Genomic DNA, 25,085 nt, shown 5'->3' with positions numbered 1-25,085 from the left:
TATATATATTCAAAGACCTCGGTGAACGCCGCGCGCGGGTGCGTGGTCGAGAGCTCGATACCTCCGCCGTTGCGGTAGCAGAGGTAGGGGAAGCGCCACACGTTGCCCAGCCCCACGGACACGCTGATGCACGAGAACAGGAAGTCCAGCTTGTTGTCCCAGCCGCCGCGCTCGTCCGCCTCCTCGCCGTCCAGCGCCGGGGGCGGCGGAGGCGGCGCCGGGGGGGCGGGAAGCGCGCTCGACGCGCCGCCGCCGCAGCCGGCGGCCTGCGGCTTGGCGGAGAACTCGATGAACGTCTCCTCCGGGTCGCCGTCCGCCGCGGCCTTCTCCTCGCCCCAGTAGTACAGCTTCTCCGACATGGCGCGCGTCTGCAACCCACAACACACACTGCCGTTACACTGCTTAAACTCACAGGCGTCGCAACCGGGGGAAGGGGGGGGGACACGTCCTCCCCAATAATAAGTCTTCAATTTCGTCCCCTCCAATAATGTATTTAGTTTCGTAGTTATGTTAAAAATATGATTTCTGTGATTCGACCCATATGTTGCGCATGGTGCATTTAGTCCAATCGTGGTGATGTGAGCACTGTGTTTTTACAAATTTGTTCTCTGAAAATGTTTTTTTTTTTATAAAAAATAAAATATATATATTGCAACCAACTATAATTAGAATATCTAGGAAAGAAAAATGCCTAAAAACCACCATTTTTGCACCTTCAAACCCCAAATTTTCCCGGGGGAGGGCCCCCCACCGCCCGGTTTTTTTTTTTCCAGGGGATGGTTTTTCCTCAACAACTAAATCAATTGCATCCCCCCCCCCCCCCCCAAAAAAAAATATATATATATCCTTGCGACGGCCATGTTTAAACTCACGGGCAAGTTTAGTATTTACACAATTACACAAACCTGCAATACATTAAAAAAAACTTTTTTTACTTATTTTACGTATTCACCCAATCACACTAATCAGCAATTCAATATAATCACAATTTTACAAAATATAATATAATATAATTAGATTATTTTTTTGACGTGATAACGTCTAATAAATCGATGAACGCCGGCTGCACGCACGAAAAACTGTGTCCCGTTACGCACATTGTCCCGTTTCGCTGTGTCCCGTTACGCTCTTTTTATATTGATCTTTGCTAACCTGAACCTCCTAGCATTGCGACCGAGTCCGTGGCGTAATTCTGTTTTCATGCATTTCAATGTAACATTTTCATTGTTCTTTGCTAACCCGTTCCTCCTAGCATTGCTGCAGAGTCCGTGGCGCAAATATATTATTTTTGACTGCATCTTGGTGTTGGGTAAGACATTTTCCTTCACATCACCCTTGAAACACTCCCATTCGTTTCCTACTTTTCCTATCATCGTCCTATCCTTAACAGAATAACACAGATTGGAAGAAGTTAAATAGCAAACATGTATAAAAGTTATAGTTATAATAATCTCTGCGTTAAAGTAATAAACATACTTGAATTAATGAGTGCAAATAAAAGTAAATTTATAAATTAAATTATAGATTTCATTTCACTCATTCTTTGTATCCATACAAAATAGTGATAATTCAATAAAAATGATTCAATTTTATTCATAAAAGTATGCAATCATTTCATTAATGTCTTGTTATGACGTCACGTTAAAATATCATCCGTAAACCGACTTTACAGACAACCAAATTTTTTTAAGTATTCCTACAATCACAATCCCCAGCCAAAAATATATATATATAATTTTACAATAATATTTATTTATTTCGTTCTTACGTATTTACACAATCAAGCTTTTATTTTATTTATTTATTGGAAAATTAAAACTCACAAAAGCAAGCAAGCAAGCTATTAGTCTATTTATGACACGTGCTATCTCGGCAACGTGGACACACTGCTGGTAGCAAGCAGGGAAGAGAAAGTAGCGGAGGGCTGTGATTGGAAATTAAAAGATGCCATCTTAAATTTAACCCGTTCGAAACATAATAACTTTTTTTTGATGAATGATTGAAAATTTTATTTTGAAAGGCTTTTACATGGCACATAATTTAACAAGGTGACTAAATGGAATAGTTTTTGGCTGCAGAAAATATTTTATTCGGTGAAATGTATATGTCCGGTGTTGAAATAACTTTTAATAACGATTATGATTGTAATAATGCAGTCAGATAGTCACACTTTTATAGCCTGAAGATACGTATTTTTGTGGCTCTGAGCTTTAACGAAAAGGTTTTAAAAAATGGTAACAAACTTTGATTTTAAAAAAATTGGGAACTGCTAGAATGTTGTTGGATATTATTCCAGTATAAATATGGCAACATTCGAATATTCTATACGAATTATATGTAGAATATTTAAAATAAGGCTGTTAGTGGTTTTAGGTTTCCTCTGAACTGATTCATTCTTTGGGCTAAATTAAATTTAATAAATATGTACATTTGCTGACCTGACAAAGTTATACCTGTAAATGTATGTTAGCCATTCTTTCAAATGGGTGTCCTATTCAATGTAAGTTTTTTTTTTTTTTTTAAAGCAGTGCATCAATAAACGTTTAGACTTTTGGAACCTGAAAATTTTTATAAAATTATAAAATAATTATTCATTCATAAATGATAAGTTAGTGTGGTCACAATATTCAACTGGAGCGTCTGTGCAGAAGAAAAAAAAAAGACTCATCTTGAAACTAGTGTATTTACACCACCTGCAGTAAGTAACATACGTTAGAAAAACCTATCTTAATATTTATCTTATTGCAGATATTAAGACTTAACATACCTGTATTTTATTATAGTATTTGGTTTTCGCATTGTGTGCTGTCCTTGAGAATAATTAATTAACTACGGTGAGTATATATTTAAATGTGTCCAACTTGCTGTTGGTCGTGATTATTATTGTAATTACAAAACATTTAGCGGCGTCATTATAAACAGGGAGAAAGTTGGTTTACTGACTGACAAGAGTGTGGTAAGGGTCCATGCCTTGTAGTTTCTACTTTCACTTAACGTGAACCAAACTCAACTATTCAATAAGTTTTTATTTTTAATTAGAGTTTAATACAATTATTTTAATTAGTATCCTTTTTTATTTCAAAATCATCATTATTTTTCTCTTGTGATTTAGTTGTACTTATCTGGCCAATATTAAAGCCATGAAACGTATATAATGTTTCTAAATAAAATAACCTGTTAAATAAATACTACGATAAATCATTTTTAATTCTCACGCATATTTTTTAACTGAAGATGAGGACTGTTTTTATGTAATGGTAGAGAATCAGAACCTTTTATTTGCAGACATTTACTATATTGAAATAAAAATATTTTGAAAAATAAATAAGTTGCTGATAGATAATCCTCTTTGTACCACTGAAATAATTATCAAGAACTTTTGAAAATTTTATAATAAATTCTTAAATTGTTTGACTGGTTTCAATGTACCCATATATATTTATATATACTTATATATGTATATATACTTTTATATATACACTTATATATATATACACATATATATGTATATGCATATATATATATATATATATATATATGTGTGTGTGTGTGTGTGTGTTATGATATCAACAAATACATCTGAACAGATTCAACGAAAAATTTTCAAACTTATAGTAAACATATATGTACGATTTGTCACATACACAAGCACATACATAGCAGTGAATTCTGACCCGTCAGAGCCTGCAAGCGTAATTGACCAAAAATGTCCAAAGTTTTTGAAGTTTTGTGCTGATACACGGCTCACATGAAGTTAAATATAATAAATATAAACTTTAATAACATAAACATCATGAACTGTTCTCTCTCTCTCTCTCTCTCTCTCTCTCCCCCCCCCCCCCCCCCCCCCCCCCCCCCCCCGCCCGTGTTCGTGTCTGCCATTAACTATGCTCCATTTTTTCATTGTTTAGGTTTTAAGAGCATCTTGGAGACACAGTACTCCATAGAACAATTTTCAAATAACCGGAATCAGAAAGCCGCGGCAAGTATTTTCATATTAATTATTAAGAGCATTTTTATTTTAAAAAAAATTATAATACATCAGTAATTACTACGTGTGTTGTAGTGTATGCACCACTGCGTAACTTTTATTTTTAGATTGTTGTTTATTGCAATTGTTAGGTTAGGCGCCAAATCTGGACCAATTACAACAAAGCGTCGGTACGCCGGCGCCGGTATACAAACGCCAGATTCTTGTTTCTTCAGAGAGTTCCTCGTGCCTCCACGGAATGAACCTGCGACACTCAGCGATAAGTATATTTAGCCACCAATTTGGACTTGGTGATCTTAGAAATGTTGAAATGGCAACTGCCTTCGTTGTAGGCCTAGGGACGTGCAGCATCTTGCAGCCAAACATTCGATACAGGGTAGGGTGGGCTGCGTTAAGAATACTGTGCGTGTGTGTGAGTGCGACGCAACAATAGCCGTAAGTAAGTCGCTACACCGGCCGTCCTACTGCTGGCAGTTGTTTCCACCACGGCGCACCGCAGGTAACAATTTCTTGTTACGCCATTGGAGGTCATAAACCATATATAATTTTCCCTAACGACGATCTGTGTCCAACTAACGTTTTGTAAAAAAAAAAAAAAAAAAAACCTATTGTTCATTAACACAGCGAATATCAGTCTAGTTTGGCCTAGTGGTCCTTTGAATAGATTTTCTGCCTACTACTGGGTTATTGCTAGCCAGCGAAATCTATAATATCAAAAACTAGAACTGTTTTTGCATTCGTCTGGCACAGACTACTTAGCCTTGTTTATTGAAGGACTTAACTATAGTGTTTTGTTTACAGCCTGAGCAAGTCTTGTTTACACTGTTAGCTGTCAACTATCCATTGTTATTGTTTCGTCGGTCGTGTGTTTTGCAAGCTACCCTGATAGCTTTGGTATTTGTTTACTTTGGAAAACGTATAATTCAGGAGCCATATAAAAAAATATCCATTTTAAAAACATCAGTATTTTGTTCATTGTAGATAAGTATCCCTGTCTCACTCTTAGGCAATTGTGCGTGGTTTTTGTTGATTATTATTGCTGTTGCAGTACTTGTGTTTTACGTGGCTGGAGTGGGTTGGTTGACTGCTGGATCAGAATCCAGTACACCGCCAATACAACGCAAACAGCAGTATACACAATACTGACATGACTGTAGTGTGCAACACAGTACCCACACTACAGCGGAATATATAACCGAGTGGCCGGCATCATACGCAACCGTATGTAACATAATAACACGCTGCTACTACCTCAACACGAGCACTACAAATGGCCAAAGCTTCACGAGAGACAAGCCATAATGCACCAAGCTTCAAGCCCCATAAATAAATTTGAACCACAGTGTCTCAAAACATACATTTTATATTTACCAAAGAAATAAAAACTTTTATTGTTACCAATCTAGTTGACCATAAAATATTAACTGGTAGTTTCCTTTCTTTATATTTGATTGGTCCTGTAAAAAAAATGTAATTAAACAGCTGTCAATAAAGTAAGGGGTAAATAAAACTGTTGCCCAGTTTTCATGTAGAACTAGAAGAAAACTTGTTTACGGTAGTCAAAGATTTCTGATGGGGATACGTTGGGCCTCAATGATTCTTGCGCCCATGTAAGATAAAGAGACGCTTTAAAAAAGAGACGAAAATAGACAAAGGAGAAGCTCTGAAAAGGTTCTGGAGTGGATAGAGAACAATAGGAACTTATCGATGAAAGAGAAGGGGGAGGAAAGTGGAAAAGAACAAGAATGGAACTCATCCAACAAAGTAATCTGTTCCAGCCGAGCTGAGAATGAGCGAACTGCCAGTAAGGTCTCACGCAAACACTCAGAGCCAAAGTAATTTTCACTAAATTGCCATACAGAATGTTTGAGCAAATATTATTGAAAAACATTCCTGGCAGCTCAGCGGTATGTGAAACTTATATTTCAAAGTGTTTTGTTTCGTTGTCAATTTAGGTTTTAGTCGCTGGAAAAAAAAAACACAAACTCGAATTAGGTCACACAAAACTGTGGTTTCTTTTAAACACGACTGAATTTGTTAAATAATAAAAACTCCGTAAAGTTACGAGATAGTAAAGTACAAGACTTATTTCCAAAATTACGAAATAATAGTAGTGCGTTACAACCAAAACGTGTTTTAAGTATTCATTTTTGGACATTAATAATTAACACAAAGCAAAACGAGATCGACTAGCGAATGAAAAAGAAAACCACAGCAGTCAAACTTCTATCACAAAATGACAAAAGTGAAAACGAAATGAACAGCAACGATCGTTAAATTCAGTGTTGACCAAACCGCGACGGCAAAGCGAGGCGAAAAGACCTGAGCTTGTATGTAGCACACAGCTTCGTTTGCGGCGCTCTTCCCAGCGCACCAATAATAGGGAAGGAGGCAGGTTCTGATTGGGACTCTGACCAACGGGGCGGCTTACGTTGTCATGGCCAGCCGTCCCAGACATATGCCAGAGGAGCGCAAGTTGTGTCTCCCAGGGGAGGGGGGGAGGGTAGTTGCTTAGGCCCAGACCCGGTCTCTAGACGGAATCTGGGACGGCCTCTAGACGTCCCCCTCCCGCCCCCTGCCCTAAAGGCCCCAAGGAGGACTCCGCCGACGGACACAGACCACTCCAGCGCAACTACAAGACAATCACCGAGGCGCCGACTGACAGCGCCCAGCGCCGTGACCGGCTGGCGGGCCATCCGCCTTCTGGGAGCGTCCCTGGTGGTCCTCGGGAGCGCAACATTCACCCTCAACACCGACCACCGCCATTCCACCACAGCCGCAAGGCCAACCAGACACCCCCCTGTCACAGACACCAGAACCATTTACACCTAAAACACGACACAAACGCACACACACAGACACAGACCAAGAGGTGATGGGCGGCACTCCGCGGCCTGGGACTCTTAGCGAGTCCCCTGGTTCGATGCCGAGGACAGGCGTGCGGACAGGGGCGGCTCGCTACCGGCAGTGATGACGGTATCAGTTCCGACTACGCACTGGTCGCTGAATGTGCTGTCCGCACTGTAGCAACTGATCCGAGCCAGATAGCCAGCCGTGGTTCGAGGGGCATCGTCCCCTACCCAGGCCTCACTCCCGCTCCCGGTGGAAAAAGGGGGAAGTTTTCAATGATTAAAAACCCCACTACTCAACAACACTGTAGGAAAAGTAAAAAAAAAAAAACAGAACTAAATATCTCAAACAATGCTCCAGATAAAATATAGTCAATAATTCCCCAGCCAAATTATTTTTTTTTAATTTATTCAAATTCGCTCAACTAAAATTTTTCATAAAGTTTAATCATCCCACAGATTCACAAAGACTCGAACCACGACCTGGATCCATCTTTATTTTAAACCAAGCTTCCTAGCTCTACTACAGCATAGCAAATCCTTCAACACCTGACAGATTCATCTCAAAACTTGGAGTTTGTGGGGTGACATTCCGTCGCCCCGAGGCTTCGACCTGGCGCCCGGGACCACGGGTAGCGCAACTGCTGTGATGACCTTGACAGTCTGCGGCACACTCTGACGCGTATCTTGGCACTTTGCGGTGTGTTAAGAATCTCAGATTGAACCACGCCACAGGGTCAGTTTTACGCTGAGGTCGGCTGAGTGGTTTCTGTTCACGTATTTCGTTTTTAAACTTGTGTTTTAAGAAGGTTTGAAAGTGGCCAAAACGCGAGTTTTCGGAACAAACTTTCAGGCATGAAACACTCTGTGGGGATTCTTAAAAGCGCCCGAGTTACTTGCATTACACCTTCATCTCCGTTTCTCCGCCAGATAACGACACGGTTGCCGCTCAGATGCCGTGCGCTTAGAGGCGACACCGCGCTAGGAGCACCAGCGAGCGACGCACCTATCACCACAGTTTCCGAGCTCAGTGGCGTAGCCAGGATTTGTGTATGGGGGGTGCTAAGAAGCATCCCCCCCACTCTCGTATTAAAGTGGGGGGTTCGGGGGGTCCTCCCCCGGGAAAATTTGGATTTTAAGGTGTAAAATAGTGCTATTTTAGCAGTTTTCGGTACTTAAATTTAAATATTGAAATGGTAAAATTTTTATTAATTTTAATATGAAATTTGTTTGAGTGATGAATAAGAAATTAATTAAAGATTTGGTGCTAAGGGGGGAGGGGGGGTTTGAACCCTTAACCCCCCCCCCCCCCCTGGCTGCGCCCCTGTCCGAGCTTACCTCGTGGCTCTGTCGTCGGACGTGTGCGGCGCGCAGCGGGAGACATCACAGCCCGAAGGCGGCCGATGCTGTGACCGCCGCTCGGAGAAGACTCTGATGGATGAGTTAGAGCCATTACTCCCACCCCTCCCCACATGGCCACTCATCCAACACGCCCCTCGCATCCACAATGAATAGCCAATTAGGTGCAGCGCACCCCCTCCCTTGGCCCCGCTGGCCAGACGCCCACGCACTTCATCCGGCGAAACGTGAGGTTCATCGGACCCAAGACAAGACGCCCGAATAATACACGTTCGTGCTATCTCAGCTAGCCTTCTTCTTTTTTTTTTTTTTTTGCCGTGCGACATCTCAGCTATTTTGTATGCGGCATTTGGTGGGAGTAATTTTCGCGAATGCTACGTAAGACAAAGAACGGAAATGTGTAACAACCACGGTGTGGTGGATGGCGCGGAACAAAAGTTCACAAAGACAAAGGTAAACTTTATAGTATTAACTGCCTATCAAATTTAACAGGATGGGCAGTATTTTTGATGAAATTCCTTGTTGAAAATCAGGTCGAAAGCCGGGGTTTAGTATTTTTTCCAGGTTTTTTTTTTTTTTCGTTTTAATTGGAGCCGTTTCATTATAAATAGTTTTACCTTCTCGCACTGCAAATATAATGTTTCAATAGTCGACGTAGCTGCTCCGGCAGCGAATTCTAGCGGTGGATGCGGAATCTACCTGTAATGTGCGTCAAGAAATGTACGTAGTTAAAAAAACACAATTTGCGTGTATATTTATCACGCTTGGCATTATTTCAAAGAATTCTACGTTAGATTTCGTGTTCGAATTTCGTATCATAAGTGTATTGGCAACATGAAAACACGTGAAATTTCTCGTTACCGAGGTTAGATGTTACACATCTGTGGCAAGTACCTACTGAAGGACTAGCTCAAATTAGTTTTTAAGTAAAATGTAGTATAGGTTAGGTGTGTTGGATAAATAAAAATGATTTTTTTTAATACGCCATTGCTGGTTAAACTGTACGACAAAGTAACTTCTATAAACTGTATCATCTATGGCATACGATGTAAGCAGCAATGGCGTATGTCCAATTCAAAAAAACGTGTAAATAAAGTCTCGTAAAAATTGGTTTTAATTTTTTTTTTTTTTTTTTTTTTTTTAACTCCTGTAGGAGGTATAAAAATATCTAGATGATTTTAACTGAAATGAAAAGTTGGCTGTGTTTCGACAGATACGTTTGAATTACTCTGAAATCTCGTGATATAGTGCTAAATCTCTGAAAATTGTGTTTTTTTTTTTATTATTATTCCCGACCGCCACCTTCGGATGTGTACGGGACTGATTGGGGGTTTGTGAATATAAGGCTACAATTTTAATCTGCACGCACCTCCGCGAATAATTCATGTTAATTCGCGGGCTATTCGGTTCCCTTAGACGCGAACATTCCGACGTGCATGAAGCGTTTTAAGTGTAATACATTTGTGTTAGTCTTGGATTAAGGTATAGCCCAGTTGTTACATCCCTGGTCTGCCCTTGAGCTCCAAATACATTAAGAATTAAACTGCTTTCAGTTACTAGATACTGTTTTCAGATTCAAAACTTTGAGATAACAAAGCTCTCATTTTTAAATAGAATTCAAAAACAATGTATACGTATTGTTTTGAAAATTATTTTTAATTAAACAATAATTAGTTACAATGACTATAACAGTGAAAGTGCTTTGAATAGCTGAGGTTATGAGATACTCAAACACCACACATATTTAAAAAATTATTGTATGTTAAAACTGTTTATTCATTTTTATGTTATTTTTATTCTATATTTATATCGTAAAATTAAGCTTCACATACAACAATCACAAGCAGCGTTACGATAATTCCGTAACATCACTGCTGCGTCATTTCTACCTCTCCCCTGCTGTCTCCCCGTCCTGCCGTTATAACTAGCATGTAGCATGCTCCGCTACGTACCTATCCCCCCTTCCTTGCAGTCTTCCCATTGGACCGCTAGCGCATGCGTTGGAGTGGCGTCGCCGCTGACGCACTCTCCTCCTCTACTGGTTCCCCCACCACGCGCTTAACAATTCCCCTCACGCCATCTGATTTTCGTAACGCTTAATAATTGTAGCCCCGTTACGCACATTGTTCCGTTACGCTGTTTCCCGTTACGCTCATTGTACGCTTGCGCCGCATCTATCTCTCATCCACTCGATTGGCCTATGCGTCCGAGGAGAAGAAAGACAGCGGCAGCACACAACTTACATCTACACGTGAACTGTTTCGTCGACTGGTTATAAAGTGAAGTGAAAAGTTAATGTGGTTTTCATTGTTTATTGCAACAACAATTTCGGCAATAAAGGATAATTATTGTTGCATTTTAAAAATCTGATTACTAGTATATAATTCAAAGTATTTATTCTTTTATTATTAAAATTAAAATGATTCAATTTTATTCATAAAAGTATGCAATAATTTCACCAATGTTTTGTTATGACGTTGTCACGTTAAACTATCGTCCGTAAACCGACTTTACAGACAACCAATTTTTTTTTTTTTTTTAATGACGCACACAATTCGAAAATCAGAATACGGAGTAGTTTTGACGCTGTAATTACGGAGAACTGGTGTTTTGTTACAGGTGAAATCTCGGTGGAAGAGTCCGTGAATGTACAGTGTGGGGCAGGTGGTCGTAGCGTGACGTCACTGCTCTGCAGTCGAGTATTGATAAGACGGTCCGTGCCTGGCTCCGGGGCATCGCCAGCAGCTGTGCCAAGCACGTCCCTTTTCACCCCCCTCCCCCCGCCATCACTTTTTGTTCCTCCCGGGGGGGACGAACAAACAGTCTAGAGACGACATGTTGGTTTCAGTTAGGAACTGCACCAAGCGAATCAACCGGAGCTCTTTTTCGATTTTCAATGTGACTTCGCCGATGAATTTTTCTGTTCGTCTTATATGAAGCTTCGCGTCTGATGTGCAAGCCTCAGATTTTCTCGTGAAAATGCTAAGTTTTATATGTATTGTATATGCTTTGCTTGGGTGAAGTTGGTTACTTAAAATAAATACAACCAAAGAAGGCACTCCCTTTGTATTTATTTAATTCTCAGTATTAATATTAGGCATGCTCGTGATATAATGTTTTATTGAATGATGTTATTAAAGGGCCCAATTGGTTAATCACTTAATCAGGTCAAACATTACAAAAGCTAAACGAAAAATACTGTATTTCGTATAAAAATGTAATACAGCTTCGCCGAGAATAATATTCGCAATTCGATTCGTCTTCGAGAATTTTTAAAACATTCTATTTTATGTTAGCTACGCTTTAAAAAAAAATAGTTTTCGCTCAGGCCTAGTTTAAGCAGTATTTTTGTGCCATTACTTTTTTTAATCGATTTATATTGAAAGTGGGCTTTAGTCGAAGCATACAGCTTACATAAGAGTTTTGCAAAGCCCATAACTAGTGTAGATGCCATGGGGTAGGAAAAAAAGTCATGAGACGGCATGCTGAGACGTATTTGAAGCCACTTTTTAACCTCACCATCGTCATAATGTTCAGCCCAAAACAGTTGCGAAAAAGATTACTGATAATGTCTGATGATGTTTAGTAAGAATGAATTAAATCTCCGTCGATAAAACGGTCACTTTCATAAAGAAACTCATTTAAAATTGCTTCCACAATGCAAACACTACTCTTCATCCGATGTTTTGGGGGGTATAGCCAATGTGGCACAAACAATTATCTGAATAAAAAGAAAATGGGTTCACACAGTTACCATGTCGTTATGCAGACGTGGCCAGCCCCTGGTCTATGCAAAGTATTGTTATAATTATATTAATTCCAAAAATATGAATAATATAAAATTCCTTGCGCCAATGACTTTAAAGGGGGTTAACTATTCGTAGCAGTCAGCTAGCATTAACCTCCGGTGTTCCACTAAATTATATACTATGTTTTGATGAAGCCAAAGTTTGAAAATAATAATGTAGAATAATGTTGTGGCTTTGAAACGAAACGGCGTATTATGGTTTCCTCCCCCCCCCCCCCCCATATCTTTTCCAAAAGGCTCGTTCTCACTCGCCATGATGATTTTTTTTTTAACTTTTGTAGTCATTTATTTTAATCAAAAGTTATTTATGGATTTTGATCTCGATACATCCCTAGAATTCGTTGTTCTGCCACCATTATTTTCAACAGATATTCACCAAATGTAATATAATGGGTATAAAAAGTCGCACCAGTGATAATAATTACAGTGAGAGATTGTTACACAAGTTATATATACACTTAGTGAAAATCTGTTGAAAATATTAATGACACAACAATAAATCCATTGAAGGTATCATGTTACAATTTCACAAAGAGCCCTTAATTAATAATGATGAATGTAACATTTAAAAAAAAACACGTGAGAGAGTCTTTCAGTACTCGCCAGATATGTCTTAAGATCTAACCTTGATAACGACCAAATTCACATATTCTCATGTTGCAAATACATTTATAATACGAAAATCGGACACGAAATTTAACGTACAATTCTTTTAAATAATGCTGAGCGTAATAAATGTAAACGCAACTCATGTTTCAACTACATTATTTCTGGACGCGTATCACAAGTGATTACCGCACCCGCCGCTAGAATTCGTTGCCGGAGCAGCTATGACTATCGAATCACTTGATTAGCAGACCGAAATTTTAAACTATATAAAGAAACTGCTCCTATAACTGCGGAAAAAAAATACTTAAATAAATACTAAACCCCGGCTTTGGACTTGATTTTCAAAAAGGTATTAAACTAAATACTACCCATCTTGTTAAAAATTTATGAAACCGTTAATTTTATAAAGTTTCACCTTGGCTTTGTGAACTTCGGTTCTCGCCATCCACTACAGATGGCAGCACCGTGGTTACACATTGCAGTCCCACGTGACTCAATGTCCATTCACGAGATTACTCCTACCAAATGCCGTATACCGAGAGCTAAGATATTACACATTAAAAAACACATTACGCGTGAGATAAGGTTTTTTTTTTTGGGGGGGGGGGAGGAGAGGCATAAATTTGTCTCAGAGGGGTCCCTGGATTCCGTGATCGCCATTCGTCAAAGTCTCCTGAAGATGGTCTCCAGTTCGATTCCAGTCCTGCGGGAAGTAAAGCCCACCACACAATATGCCCATTTTCTGCTGTAACTTCTGTTAGACCCATTGGTACAAAAGTGGGCAAGAAAGTTTTTATAACAAGAGAAGGAATTTTTAACTCCATACACACTATAACAGAAAACCAGACAAAGCATTTGCCGACTAAAACAAGCATATCGGGGAAAGATTAAAAAGTCAATTTAACAAAATACAGAGAAAAATATATATAAAAATTGCAGCTGTTTATATTAAAAATTACGGAATCCAGGGACCCCTCTGAGACAAATTTATGCCTCTCCTCCCCCCCCCCCCCAAAAAAAAAACCTTATCTCACGCGTAATGTGTTTTTTAATGTGTAATATCTTAGCTCTCGGTATACGGCATTTGGTAGGAGTAATCTCGTGAATGGACATTGAGTCACGTGGGACTGCAATGTGTAACCACGGTGCTGCCATCTGTAGTGGATGGCGAGAACCGAAGTTCACAAAGCCAAGGTGAAACTTTATAAAATTAACGGTTTCATAAATTTTTAACAAGATGGGTAGTATTTAGTTTAATACCTTTTTGAAAATCAAGTCCAAAGCCGGGGTTTAGTATTTATTTAAGTATTTTTTTTCCGCAGTTATAGGAGCAGTTTCTTTATATAGTTTAAAATTTCGGTCTGCTAATCAAGTGATTCGATAGTCATAGCTGCTCCGGCAACGAATTCTAGCGGCGGGTGCGGTAATCACTTGTGATACGCGTCCAGAAATAATGTAGTTGAAACATGAGTTGCGTTTACATTTATTACGCTCAGCATTATTTAAAAGAATTGTACGTTAAATTTCGTGTCCGATTTTCGTATTATAAATGTATTTGCAACATGAGAATATGTGAATTTGGTCGTTATCAAGGTTAGATCTTAAGACATATCTGGCGAGTACTGAAAGACTCTCTCACGTGTTTTTTTTTAAATGTTACATTCATCATTATTAATTAAGGGCTCTTTGTGAAATTGTAACATGATACCTTCAATGGATTTATTGTTGTGTCATTAATATTTTCAACAGATTTTCACTAAGTGTATATATAACTTGTGTAACAATCTCTCACTGTAATTATTATCACTGGTGCGACTTTTTATACCCATTATATTACATTTGGTGAATATCTGTTGAAAATAATGGTGGCAGAACAACGAATTCTAGGGATGTATCGAGATCAAAATCCATAAATAACTTTTGATTAAAATAAATTACTACAAAAATTGGTACAAAAGTGGGCAAGAAAGTTTTTATAACAAGAGAAGGAATTTTTAACTCCATACACACTATAACAGAAAACCAGACAAAGCATTTGCCGACTAAAACAAGCATATCGGGGAAAGATTAAAAAGTCAATTTAACAAAATACAGAGAAAAATATATATAAAAATTGCAGCTGTTTATATTAAAAATTATGAAATCTGGTAAAAGATCTTTCTATATATTTTATCTCCTATATTTCATTTGCAAAAAAAGATAAAGATTTTTTAGTATTTAAAAACAAATGCACAGCAATTTTGAATTTAAAGAGATTGTATTTTTTATTGTAGGTTAGCTTTAAAATCTAGTAATATAAAATTTAAAGGATACATGGAAAATTGAGTTTGCTTTAATGTATGTTATATTTATAATATTACATTATTCAGAAAGTTAATGTAGCTAATTCACAGTATTAATTGTATTAATTTCATTGTAGTAGTAAAATAGATAATAGTTTAAAAAACTAAAAAAAAACAAGCTTTATACAGAAAACCAAACAAAAAATAGAAAATAAATTTTAATAAATTTGAATGAAGAATAGTGTAAAAAAATTTAATAAATATAAATTAATAATAGTGTGTATAAGAAAAAAATGTATTTTATGTTTAAAAAAAGTGTGGGGTGCTTTTTAATATATTATCGAAATGACAATCCGTCTACTCATATAAGTCAATAAAATATTTATAACTATTGGCACCATACACCCCACGCTGTTTTTTTTTTAAATAAAATACATTTATTTTCTTATATACACTATTATTAATTTATATTTATTTAAAAATTGTACACTATTCTTAATTAAAATTTATTAAAATTTATTTTTTTATTTGGTTTTCTATATAAAGCGTGTTTTTAGTTTTTTTTAAACTATTATTTATTTTCTACTCTTTAGTTTGGTTTATTTATAATTTAAAGTGATACTTCTTTATCAACGTATTAAAGAAATTTTATAACAATGTAAAAAACCTTGTTAGTTATTACATCAATTTACTATTAAAGTAGATTTTGAATAGATATTGGCTGCAGTTAAAATAAAATCGATAAGTATTGTTTTATCTCTCAAGTGTCTCTAGATATGGCTCATTTTTTTATTTATTACATGACTTTACTATTAAAGTGAATTTGAGTAGATATTGGCTGCTTCTAAAATATATATCCAATATAGCGTGTTGAAGAACAACAGTACTAAATAATTTCAATATCCTGCTATGAAAATCAATATATTCGGGAAGTCATTGATGTTTATTCTAAGTCAGCATATCTGATGGGTGACCATCCTTTGTTTGCAAATGTCTCACAAAAATTTTTATCCCATTTGTTCCAGTCCGATTCCACTGTAAGTTTCATTTGCATGCAGTTGTACCAAACTACACTGGAGTATTCTAAGAAATGTTTTAAAATTTCTATTTTCTTTTTGTCTTCTTTGATTAGGAAACGTTCACATTCTTTGTTCAAATCTTTAATCCACTGGTGAGCATTTGAGTTTCTGCCCGTGAATTTCTCAATCATGAAATCTTTTGCAATTTTCCCTAAATTTTGAGTTTCAGATATAGTGCTACCGATACGCATATTTTATATATGTTACTTGATTACTTACTTATTTCACTACTTACTTTGAAAATTGTAACTAACAATTTTTGTAACTCAGTGAGACAAAGAAACTCGCATAGTTCGCATAATAAACTCAAACCTAAAGTGAAGGAAAACAATCTCGCATTTTGATTTAAGCTAATAGGTGTGGGTTTCTAGGAAGTGTTAGTTTATTCATTAATAATTTATGGACAACCGTTTCCTAATAAATTATTTATTTTTTTGTTTAAATTACTTCTGAACATTTAATTTTGTTTTAAGTAAAAAAAATTCATCTACCTAGTATGAAATAATAAATGTCTGAGCTATGTATTTAATAATATTATAAAAATGCAATAAACTAAATGTATTAATAATACTATTATCTAAAAGCACAATATGTATAATCCAGTAATCTGTTATTTAAAATAGTAAAGAAGTTTTTGTAGTGACGAGGTTTTGAACCACATTAAAAGTTATCCGTTGCAAACCACGACCGCTACCAACAACACTACGCCACCGAAACTTACATGCTTCAAATTGTAAACTAAGCTGTATTAAGTGGTTATCTTTTCCATGGTTTAGTAAAATAATACATCAATTAAAATATTAAATAATGTTCCAATTTCGGTAAATATGTAGAGTAGCGGTATTTGCGAAAAAAAAAATGCTAAAAATCCGAAAATACTTTTATTATATGCTCTTTCACTTCCTCTTTTCAAAACAACCGGCGGAGATAAGAAATTCCAAATACTTTAGGAGATATCGAATTTTTTAATTTTGCAAAACAAGACCTGTGCAACCATTCGACCGAAGCAGTTTTGTTATTTTGCCGTGTGTTCGTGAATGCGTAAATTATAAAATGGTCGATTAGGTCAGGTCAGTTACATTATTAATACTTTCAAACTAAGCCGACATTACAAATAATGTGAATTAATTTTAATGGTTGTTTAGTTTTAAAATATTTATAATGTAACTGACCTGACCAAACAAACCGAGACAAAGGATGAACAGTAGGAACTAAAATGGTCGATTAGGTCAGGTCAGTTACATTATAAATACTTTCAAACTAAGTGGACATTAAAAATAATGTGAATTCATTTAAATTGTTGTATATTTTAAAGTATTTATAATGTAACTGACCTGACCAAACAAGCCGGGACAAAGGATGAACAGTAGGAACTCACGTAATTTTTTTTTTACTTATTACTTGCGCAACAATATCAAAATAACAAAAATAAAACATTAAAATTTGAAACGTTAAAAAACTCACCTAAGTTAGAGGCGGGTACAATTCCTTTGCCATTAGTAGAAAATGATGTATTCGTTCACCTACGTCGTGAAAAAAAAAAATCAAATTCGTAAACAAGATACTATGGTGGCCGCATGAATGCACATGTATTGTGATGAAAATTTAAAAATTCGATATCTCCTAAAGTGTTTGGAATTTCTTATCTCCGCCGGGTTTAATGAAAAGAGGAAGTTAAAGAACATAGAATAAAAGTATTTTCGGAATATTTCAATTTTTTTTAACAAATATCGCCCAACTATGAAAATTAAAAAATTCTATATCTCCTAAAGTATTTGGAATTTCTCCGCCGGTTGTTTTGAAAAAAAGAAGTGAAAGAGCATATAATAAAAGTATTTTCTGATTTTTAGCTTTTTTTTCTCGCAAATACCGCTACTCTACATATTTACCCCAATTTCCGTCAGAAATACTCAGTATTATATTGGAAAACGTATTTTATATGTGCAAAAATAACCATAGCCACGTGTTGAACAAAGTATCAATATCTTTCTTTCTGTCCATGGCAAAATGGTTTCCAGAGGTATCTTTTGGAAAAAAAAATTGAGAAAATGTTTTTCTGTGCAAAATCACTGGACCATTGAAGCACGTGCCACGGCGTGTACTGTTACGTGTTATTGAATTGACGGACGTCTCAACTTAAAATAAATAAAGTGTTCTAGGTAGTACCAGATAACTGTATCTTGGTAGGAACTGCGCAATATTCCGACTCCTTGAGTTCTGAGTTCTGTTGTAAATAGAATAAACATGTGCGTGGAGGCGTGTAGAGCAGTGGTTCCCAACATTTTTCAGCTGGCGACCCACCTTTCCTTATAGGAATACCTCCACGGTCCATCGGTCCATGGTGGAGTAAAAAACCTTATTTGTATCGTATCCCTTCCTTATGTATATATGATTTACCATCAAATATTGCATATATATGTGCTTTTTTGAAGAAACCGATTGATTATTGATAATAAAAAATTGTGTTCTGATTTGAAAATGGATGACAAAATATAAGCACTTTGTAGCAAAATAGTTACTTATTTAACAATAGATATGTGTTTGCACACAATTCGACTTGTTTCGATTTTTCTTATATTTTCTGATGGTTTATTCGATGGTTTCTGATAGTTTTAGGATCGGAGTCGCGACACACCTGTAACCATTCCGCGACCCACTAGTGGGTGGAGACCCACAGGTTGGGAACCGCTTATGTAGAAAATCCTTGCTGTAGACTTAACTAATTTCTGAATATTTTGTTAATACTTCAAAATGATTAATGTGAGTTCATGTTCAAAAATAAGTAACATAAGTTAGGAAGAAATCCAAAAAAAAAAAATAAAGAAGACTCTTAGATAATTTTTACCCAGTGTTCTTTCACATTTTAAGACGACACACACAGACTACATACCACTTATGACGCTCTACCTCACTCCGCCAGATCAAATGCGTGTGTCTGGTTTCCGACGGAAAAGAACACTGGCATTGTTGCCACGATGACGCAACACACACCCTGTCTGTCAGTCAGTGATGCCAAATTGTGGTAACTAAATCCGTAGAACGTCAGTCGATCACGATTGTAACCAGATACGTCGCTGTGCTGATGTAACATTATTATGTTGCAAGGTTTCATCGTGAAACCATCAATCAGGAATTTTAGACGCAATATTTTTAACGTATCAGGTTTTTTTTACCAATATTTTTAATTATTTTTTTAATATGTTAGGTTATATCATAAATTATATCCATAGGTACCAATTACTGAAGCAAAGGGTTTTTTTTTTTTTTTTTTTTCAAAAATAATTTTATGTTTTACATTTTTAATTTTGTTCCATTTCTGTGGAAAATTTTATTTTTTGTGTGTATATATATATATATATATATCATTTTGTCAAACATCCGTTTTAATACGTCTGAATATTACTAATATTTCTGAACTAAGTTTCCCGCACAATTCCGGGCCTTTAATTTATCGAGGAACTAGTCCGCATTGTTTTTATATAATGATTTTTCTTAGATTCTGCACGCCTATTTTCGTATGAATGCCGCATTTTAGTGAAATAATCCACAAGTTCCTCAGAATATACAGAATTAGAAGAAGAAAAATCTCATTCAAGGTGTTGACATGTCCCTGAGAATTCAGGTTATGAGTAACCACGTGAATTAATTCACGTTTATAATCAGTGCCGTATTAACGTCTAGGCGCACCCGGCGGCCGCCAGGGGCCTCAGTCTGCCTCACATAAATCACCATCGCCAAAGAAAACACACACTACAATTGTTCTGTCTGTGACAAGTGTGTGACAATACACAATTGCAAGAAAAATATTTCTTGTTCCGGCTTCAGGAATAAAAAATAGTCGATGATTCATAATTTCTTACATATATATTTTTCGTTTTTAATAATTTATACATTGCACACCAGCAAACCAATCGAAAGGAATCGTATCGAAGCAACTAGCTGTCGAATGGTGGTCAGCATGCAGGTGCACTGCGTGCATTCTGCTGGCAGTACATTTAAACAATGTGCGTTTTACCTATCGAGGAATCGATCTAGTGCGTAAAGAAACAGTTCTGCGCTGGGCTATGAGAGTAAGCGAAAGTTTGTTTTCTGTGTTGTTACTACAAATAAATTGCCGTTTTGTAAAATGTGTGTACAGTAACGGTAATTGATTTGTATCACTGGGCTTAGCAATAGCATGAGAAATTTAGCCTACTGTTTATTCATATGAGGCCCAGTTCCGTAGTAGTTTTTAAGATCGTTCTACAATGGCGCAGAAGCGAAATAACTCGGATGCGGACCTGAAAACGTAGTTTGTTTGTTTGTTTTATTGCATCCTTAGGATATTTTTCATATCAAATTGTACAAAGATATTGGACAAGTCATAAGGATTACAAAAAGAAAAAGGTTATGCATATACAATATTACACATGTTTAAACATTAAACAAACATTTCTGTCGTATATAGTTTATAAATTCATGTTGAATCTACGTCAGCTTCTTATGTACATCAGTACATCACCTCCATTAGTGTTTGGAAATATAAAAGAAAAAAAAAACAGAAAAGAGAAGAAGAAAAAATAGAGGAGAAATGTGCAGTGTGTGACAATATGTGGTATTTCTAGTGATTACGATTCAAATATTATTTACATGATTAGAACACATTTTCACATGTGTTTTTATGATACGAATTCGCTTCCGAGCCATTGTATAACGGGCTTCTGGGTTTTACAGTTTCTTTACCCGAAAATATAACAGAAACCATAATAGAACACGTTCTAATTTTCTGTTGGGATTGGGGTATATAAGTAATTATAAGACAAAGTCATATAATTACATAACAGTATATAAAAACTTAACTTCTAAAAACGTGATTCCAAGAAATTTGTATTTTCCTTATTTTTCTAAAGTTTTGCACATCCTTCCGTAGTGGCATAGTGACCGTGTTGCCGGTCTCCGTAGCGCGCCTGATTGTGGTGCGGGCGGTTGCTGTTCTGGGTTCGAGTCCTGGGTAAGGCATGGGTATTTGTGTTCGTCCGTTAGGGTCACCACTTGACACAAGTCTGTATTGTCGCTGTCACATAGTCACAGGGCTTGACATAATAGTTGTAAAGGGGGGAATGTTAGACTCGTTGGTGTTGTCTCGACCTCGCGAAGGAGTCTAACATAAAAAACAGTTGGCTAGGGTGAAGGTTCACAGCTAAAATATCTAAGGTTTTGGGTTTTAAGTTTGCCTGTTAGAATTTTTAATTTTTTTTTCCTTGTTATATTGTTTCACGTAGCTATTTGACAGTCGTTTATTTCCTAAATTCATTGGTTTATAAAATACATTTATCTGCACAGATAGGCAAATGTCCTATGTAGTTTTCCGATCCAAATAGTGTGTGTGTCTATATATATAGACATACACACAAATATATATACATATATATATATATATATATATATATATATATATATATTGCAATTTTCTTATTTTGTTTGTATGATTAAATCAAGTAATTTATTTTCAGGTGAACAGTCTACTATGTAACTGTGGGAATTTATTAGAAGATTGAAAGTGCTCCTTAATCGCAATCATGTAACTTATCTATGAAAGTGGTGCCCATAAAAGACAAAAGGCTAAAAGAAGTGAACTATTTATAGAATCTTTACCAAAAGTGACTTAATTTTTTCAAACAGTTTCTGGTGCTGAAATAAATTTAGGCTTAATTAGTGATCTCGCTTCTAGTTCTTCAGATCGTCTTCCAGTTGATCGCAATGCTACATATTGTGGTCCGTCATCCTCTCCACTCGTAAATGTTAAAGAAGCTTATCCCGACAGCTCTACTTCAATTATTTATAACCTTCAGAATTCAGTTCCAGTTGATCACAATGTTTCATCTCCTGGTCCGTCACCGTCATCCTCCCCACTCGTAAATGTTCAAGAAGCTTATCCCGACAGCTCTCCTGCAACTATTTTTGACCTTCAGAATTCAGTTTCACATGAAAAAGATTAAATACGCAGTTGTGGTGAAATGGAACCAGGTAAAGATGTAGAACAATGGAAGTTATTTAGAGGTTCTAAAAATGAACTTCAAGAATATTGGATAAGGAAAGGCCCTTTATGCTGTCAAAATTTCAACCACAATTTTATTGATTCGGTTCGTAAAAATGAGTGTTCACAAGATAGAAAAAAAGTAATCAGACTGGGGAGAAAATCAGGCATGAATGGTTACCTTATTCATCATCATCTGGTCGAGTATATTGCTTTGTTTGTAAACTTTTTGGTTCTAATTCTTCCAGTCCCTTCTATTCAGAAGGCTTCAACGATTGGAAACATGCAACACAGTCTCTAACTGGCCACGAAAATGAGAATGAGCACTGAAATAATATGTTAGTATACTTGAGACGCTGCAAAGAAGTAGGAAGAATTGATACAGCACTCCAGATCGAAATTAATAAGGAATGTGAATATTGACAGAATGTTTTGGTTAGAGTTGTCTCTGTCGTAAGGTTTTTAGCTGAAAGAGGTCTACCATTCAGAGGAGATCAAGAGAAATTGGGTAATCCACATAACGGCAACTATTTAGGCCACTTGAGTTGATAAGTGAATATGATCCATTTTTAAAAGAACATAGAAAGAAATATGGAAATACAGGCCGTGGAAATGTTTCTTACCTGTCGTCTTTTGTATGTGATGAATTCATAGAAGTGATGGGGAGAAAAGTGTTTGATCAGATTGTTATAGAGATTAAGGAGGCCAAGTATTACTCGATATGTGTAGACTCCACACCTGATGTAGCACATACTGATCAACTTACGTTTATTATTAGGTATGTAATAAATAGTGAAACAACTGAAAGGTTCTTGAAATTCATTGCCATTAATGGGCATTCAGCCGAAACACTCTTCAAAGAAGTAACTGGTTTGCTGAGAAACTGTGGTATTCTTATTGAAAATTGTCGGGGACAATCTTACGACAATGCATAAAACATGAGTGGCAAATACACTGGTTTGCAAGCAAGAATCAGACAAGAAAACCCACTAGCAGAATTTATACCATGTTCTTCCCACTCTTTGAATCTTGTTGGTGTAGTAGCAGCAGAAAGCAACCAAAATGCGACAAAATATTTTGACTTCATTCAATCACTGTACAACTTTTTTTCAGCATCAACTAGCATATGGAACATTTTGTTATTTTCTATGACTGATTCAAGTAAAAAGCTAAAACCACTCTCCAACACTAGATGGTCAGCTAGGGCAGATGCTGTTTTAGCATTGAGCGAAGGATATGAAGTGATTGAGTCAGTACTGGGTGCGATTAGAAATGACACCGAGCAGTATGCTGACACGAAATTAAAAGCTGCGGGTTTGAAGAAATGCATGGAAAGATTTGAGACAGTGTTTCTCACTTTTGGAATGATATCTTGGGAATCAACAAGGTCAACACAGTCCTGCAAAAAACCTACTCTTACTCTGTCAGTAGCTGTTAGAGTTCTCGAGTCTCTAAAATCATATGTTGAACAGAATAGAGGAAGTTTTGACAGCTACGAAAGTTCCGCTTTGGCATCAACTGAAAACACTAATAGTGAGAATTCTGAGGACAGAACAAATAGACGCAGCACTCGGCTTACGTTTTTCGACAACAGCAGCAACCCAGATACTATTCTCAAAGGAAGAGATAAACTTAGAGTTGAGACCTACCTTCCAATCATATACTCATTTGTATTGAATCTAAATATATGCACAGAAGCATACAGAAGAGTTATGAAGATATTCGGATTTCTGGAGGATTTAATTGATCTTCAAGAAGACAAACTGAAAATTTGTTGCGACTATTTTGCTTCTGTATACAAACAAGATGTAAACAAGTCGGAGCTTGTTGAAGAATGCCTACATTTAAAAAGTTATCTTACAGAAAATAAAGACATTGTGCAGCTTGTACACCTTTATAATGGTTCCGATTGTGCAAACTCTGGTGAAGCAGAAGAGGAAAGAAATATTGTAATGTACGAAGAAAATTTGGAAGGAAGTGATGATGTTGGGTGTCGATCTACTCCTTCAAAGAAGTTGAATTTACAAGCCATCTATAATCATCTGTATGAAAATGGATTGTTGCCAGCATTTTCGAATGTGGAAATTTCTCTGAGAATGTTCTTATCAATGATGGTGTCTAATGCTTCGGGTGAACGATCTTTTTCAAAACTGAAGATTATTAAAAATATAAAAAGAAGTGCTATGCAACAAGAAAGATTAAACAGTTTGAGCATTCTCAGTATCGAATGTGACATACTTAGAACGCTAGACTTAAGTGATGTCATCAAAGACTTTGCCTCAAAAAAATGTAGAAAGAAGCCTATTTAAATTATTGATAGACATAGACATTATGTGCAAGAGGTTGAAAACTTTGAAGTAGACTTTGGTGCTAGTGCTTAAAGGGGAAGTTATACTTGATTTTGAAGAAGTTCAATCTTGCATTAACACTTTTTTGCATTATTGAAATATAAATTGGTATTATTACAGCTTAAATTAGTAAATACCATTAATTGATCTCAATATAACCTCATAAATTAATCAGTCGCAGCTTGAATAATTTAAAAACAATTATAGGTTAATTAATACTGCATGTTTTGATGTCATCTGATATAAACATTAATAATACTTAGTTCTGTTAAGTATAAGTATAAATAAAATAAATATATAGTGAAAGACTTACAGTGTATTTTTTCAATGTAAAACATATATTTTATTGAAAAACCTTTGGAATTGTATTTTTTTTTGTATCACAGGAACTGAACTTAAGTTAATGTAATACAAGTTATTATTTATTCGTGTAAAAATTAACAACAGCAGAAAATATTGCAATTCTTCCAACTGTATATTCAATATTTTGGTTTTTAAAAACACCTATAATAGCACCATTTTGCACCTTGTAATACAAATTTTTCCGGGAAGGACCCCGAACCCCCTGTTTTTTGCTTGGGGTATGTTAACTCCTGCGAAAGGGACCTCTTTTCGGGATAATGCCAGGGGCCTCGCAGAGGCTTGATACGGGTCTTTTTATAATACACATTCTTATAAAAGGCATGTTGCTGAAAGGCGACGTCGAATAACGAATGGATAGGGTCAATATAATCCAGAGAATTC

The 25,085-nt window shown here is 36.3% G+C and overlaps 1 protein-coding gene across 1 annotated transcript in view; it reads right to left on the bottom strand.

Moving 5' to 3' along the window:
• LOC134540055 (sodium- and chloride-dependent GABA transporter 2-like) overlaps positions 1–25,085 on the bottom strand; it is a 71,015-nt gene that overhangs the window by 44,562 nt on the left and 1,368 nt on the right. Inside the window, exon 2 of the mRNA XM_063382508.1 lies at positions 62–368. Within this exon, the coding sequence (XP_063238578.1) occupies positions 62–359 (298 nt within the window). The 5' untranslated portion in view covers positions 360–368. The remainder of the gene's footprint in view (positions 1–61; positions 369–25,085) is intronic.

This window comes from Bacillus rossius, chromosome 16, assembly GCF_032445375.1.
Source record: "Bacillus rossius redtenbacheri isolate Brsri chromosome 16, Brsri_v3, whole genome shotgun sequence".
Classification (NCBI taxonomy): Eukaryota; Metazoa; Arthropoda; class Insecta; order Phasmatodea; family Bacillidae; genus Bacillus; species Bacillus rossius.
Note: the sequence above shows the minus strand (reverse complement) of the source record. Positions and strands in the feature narration are given on the sequence as shown.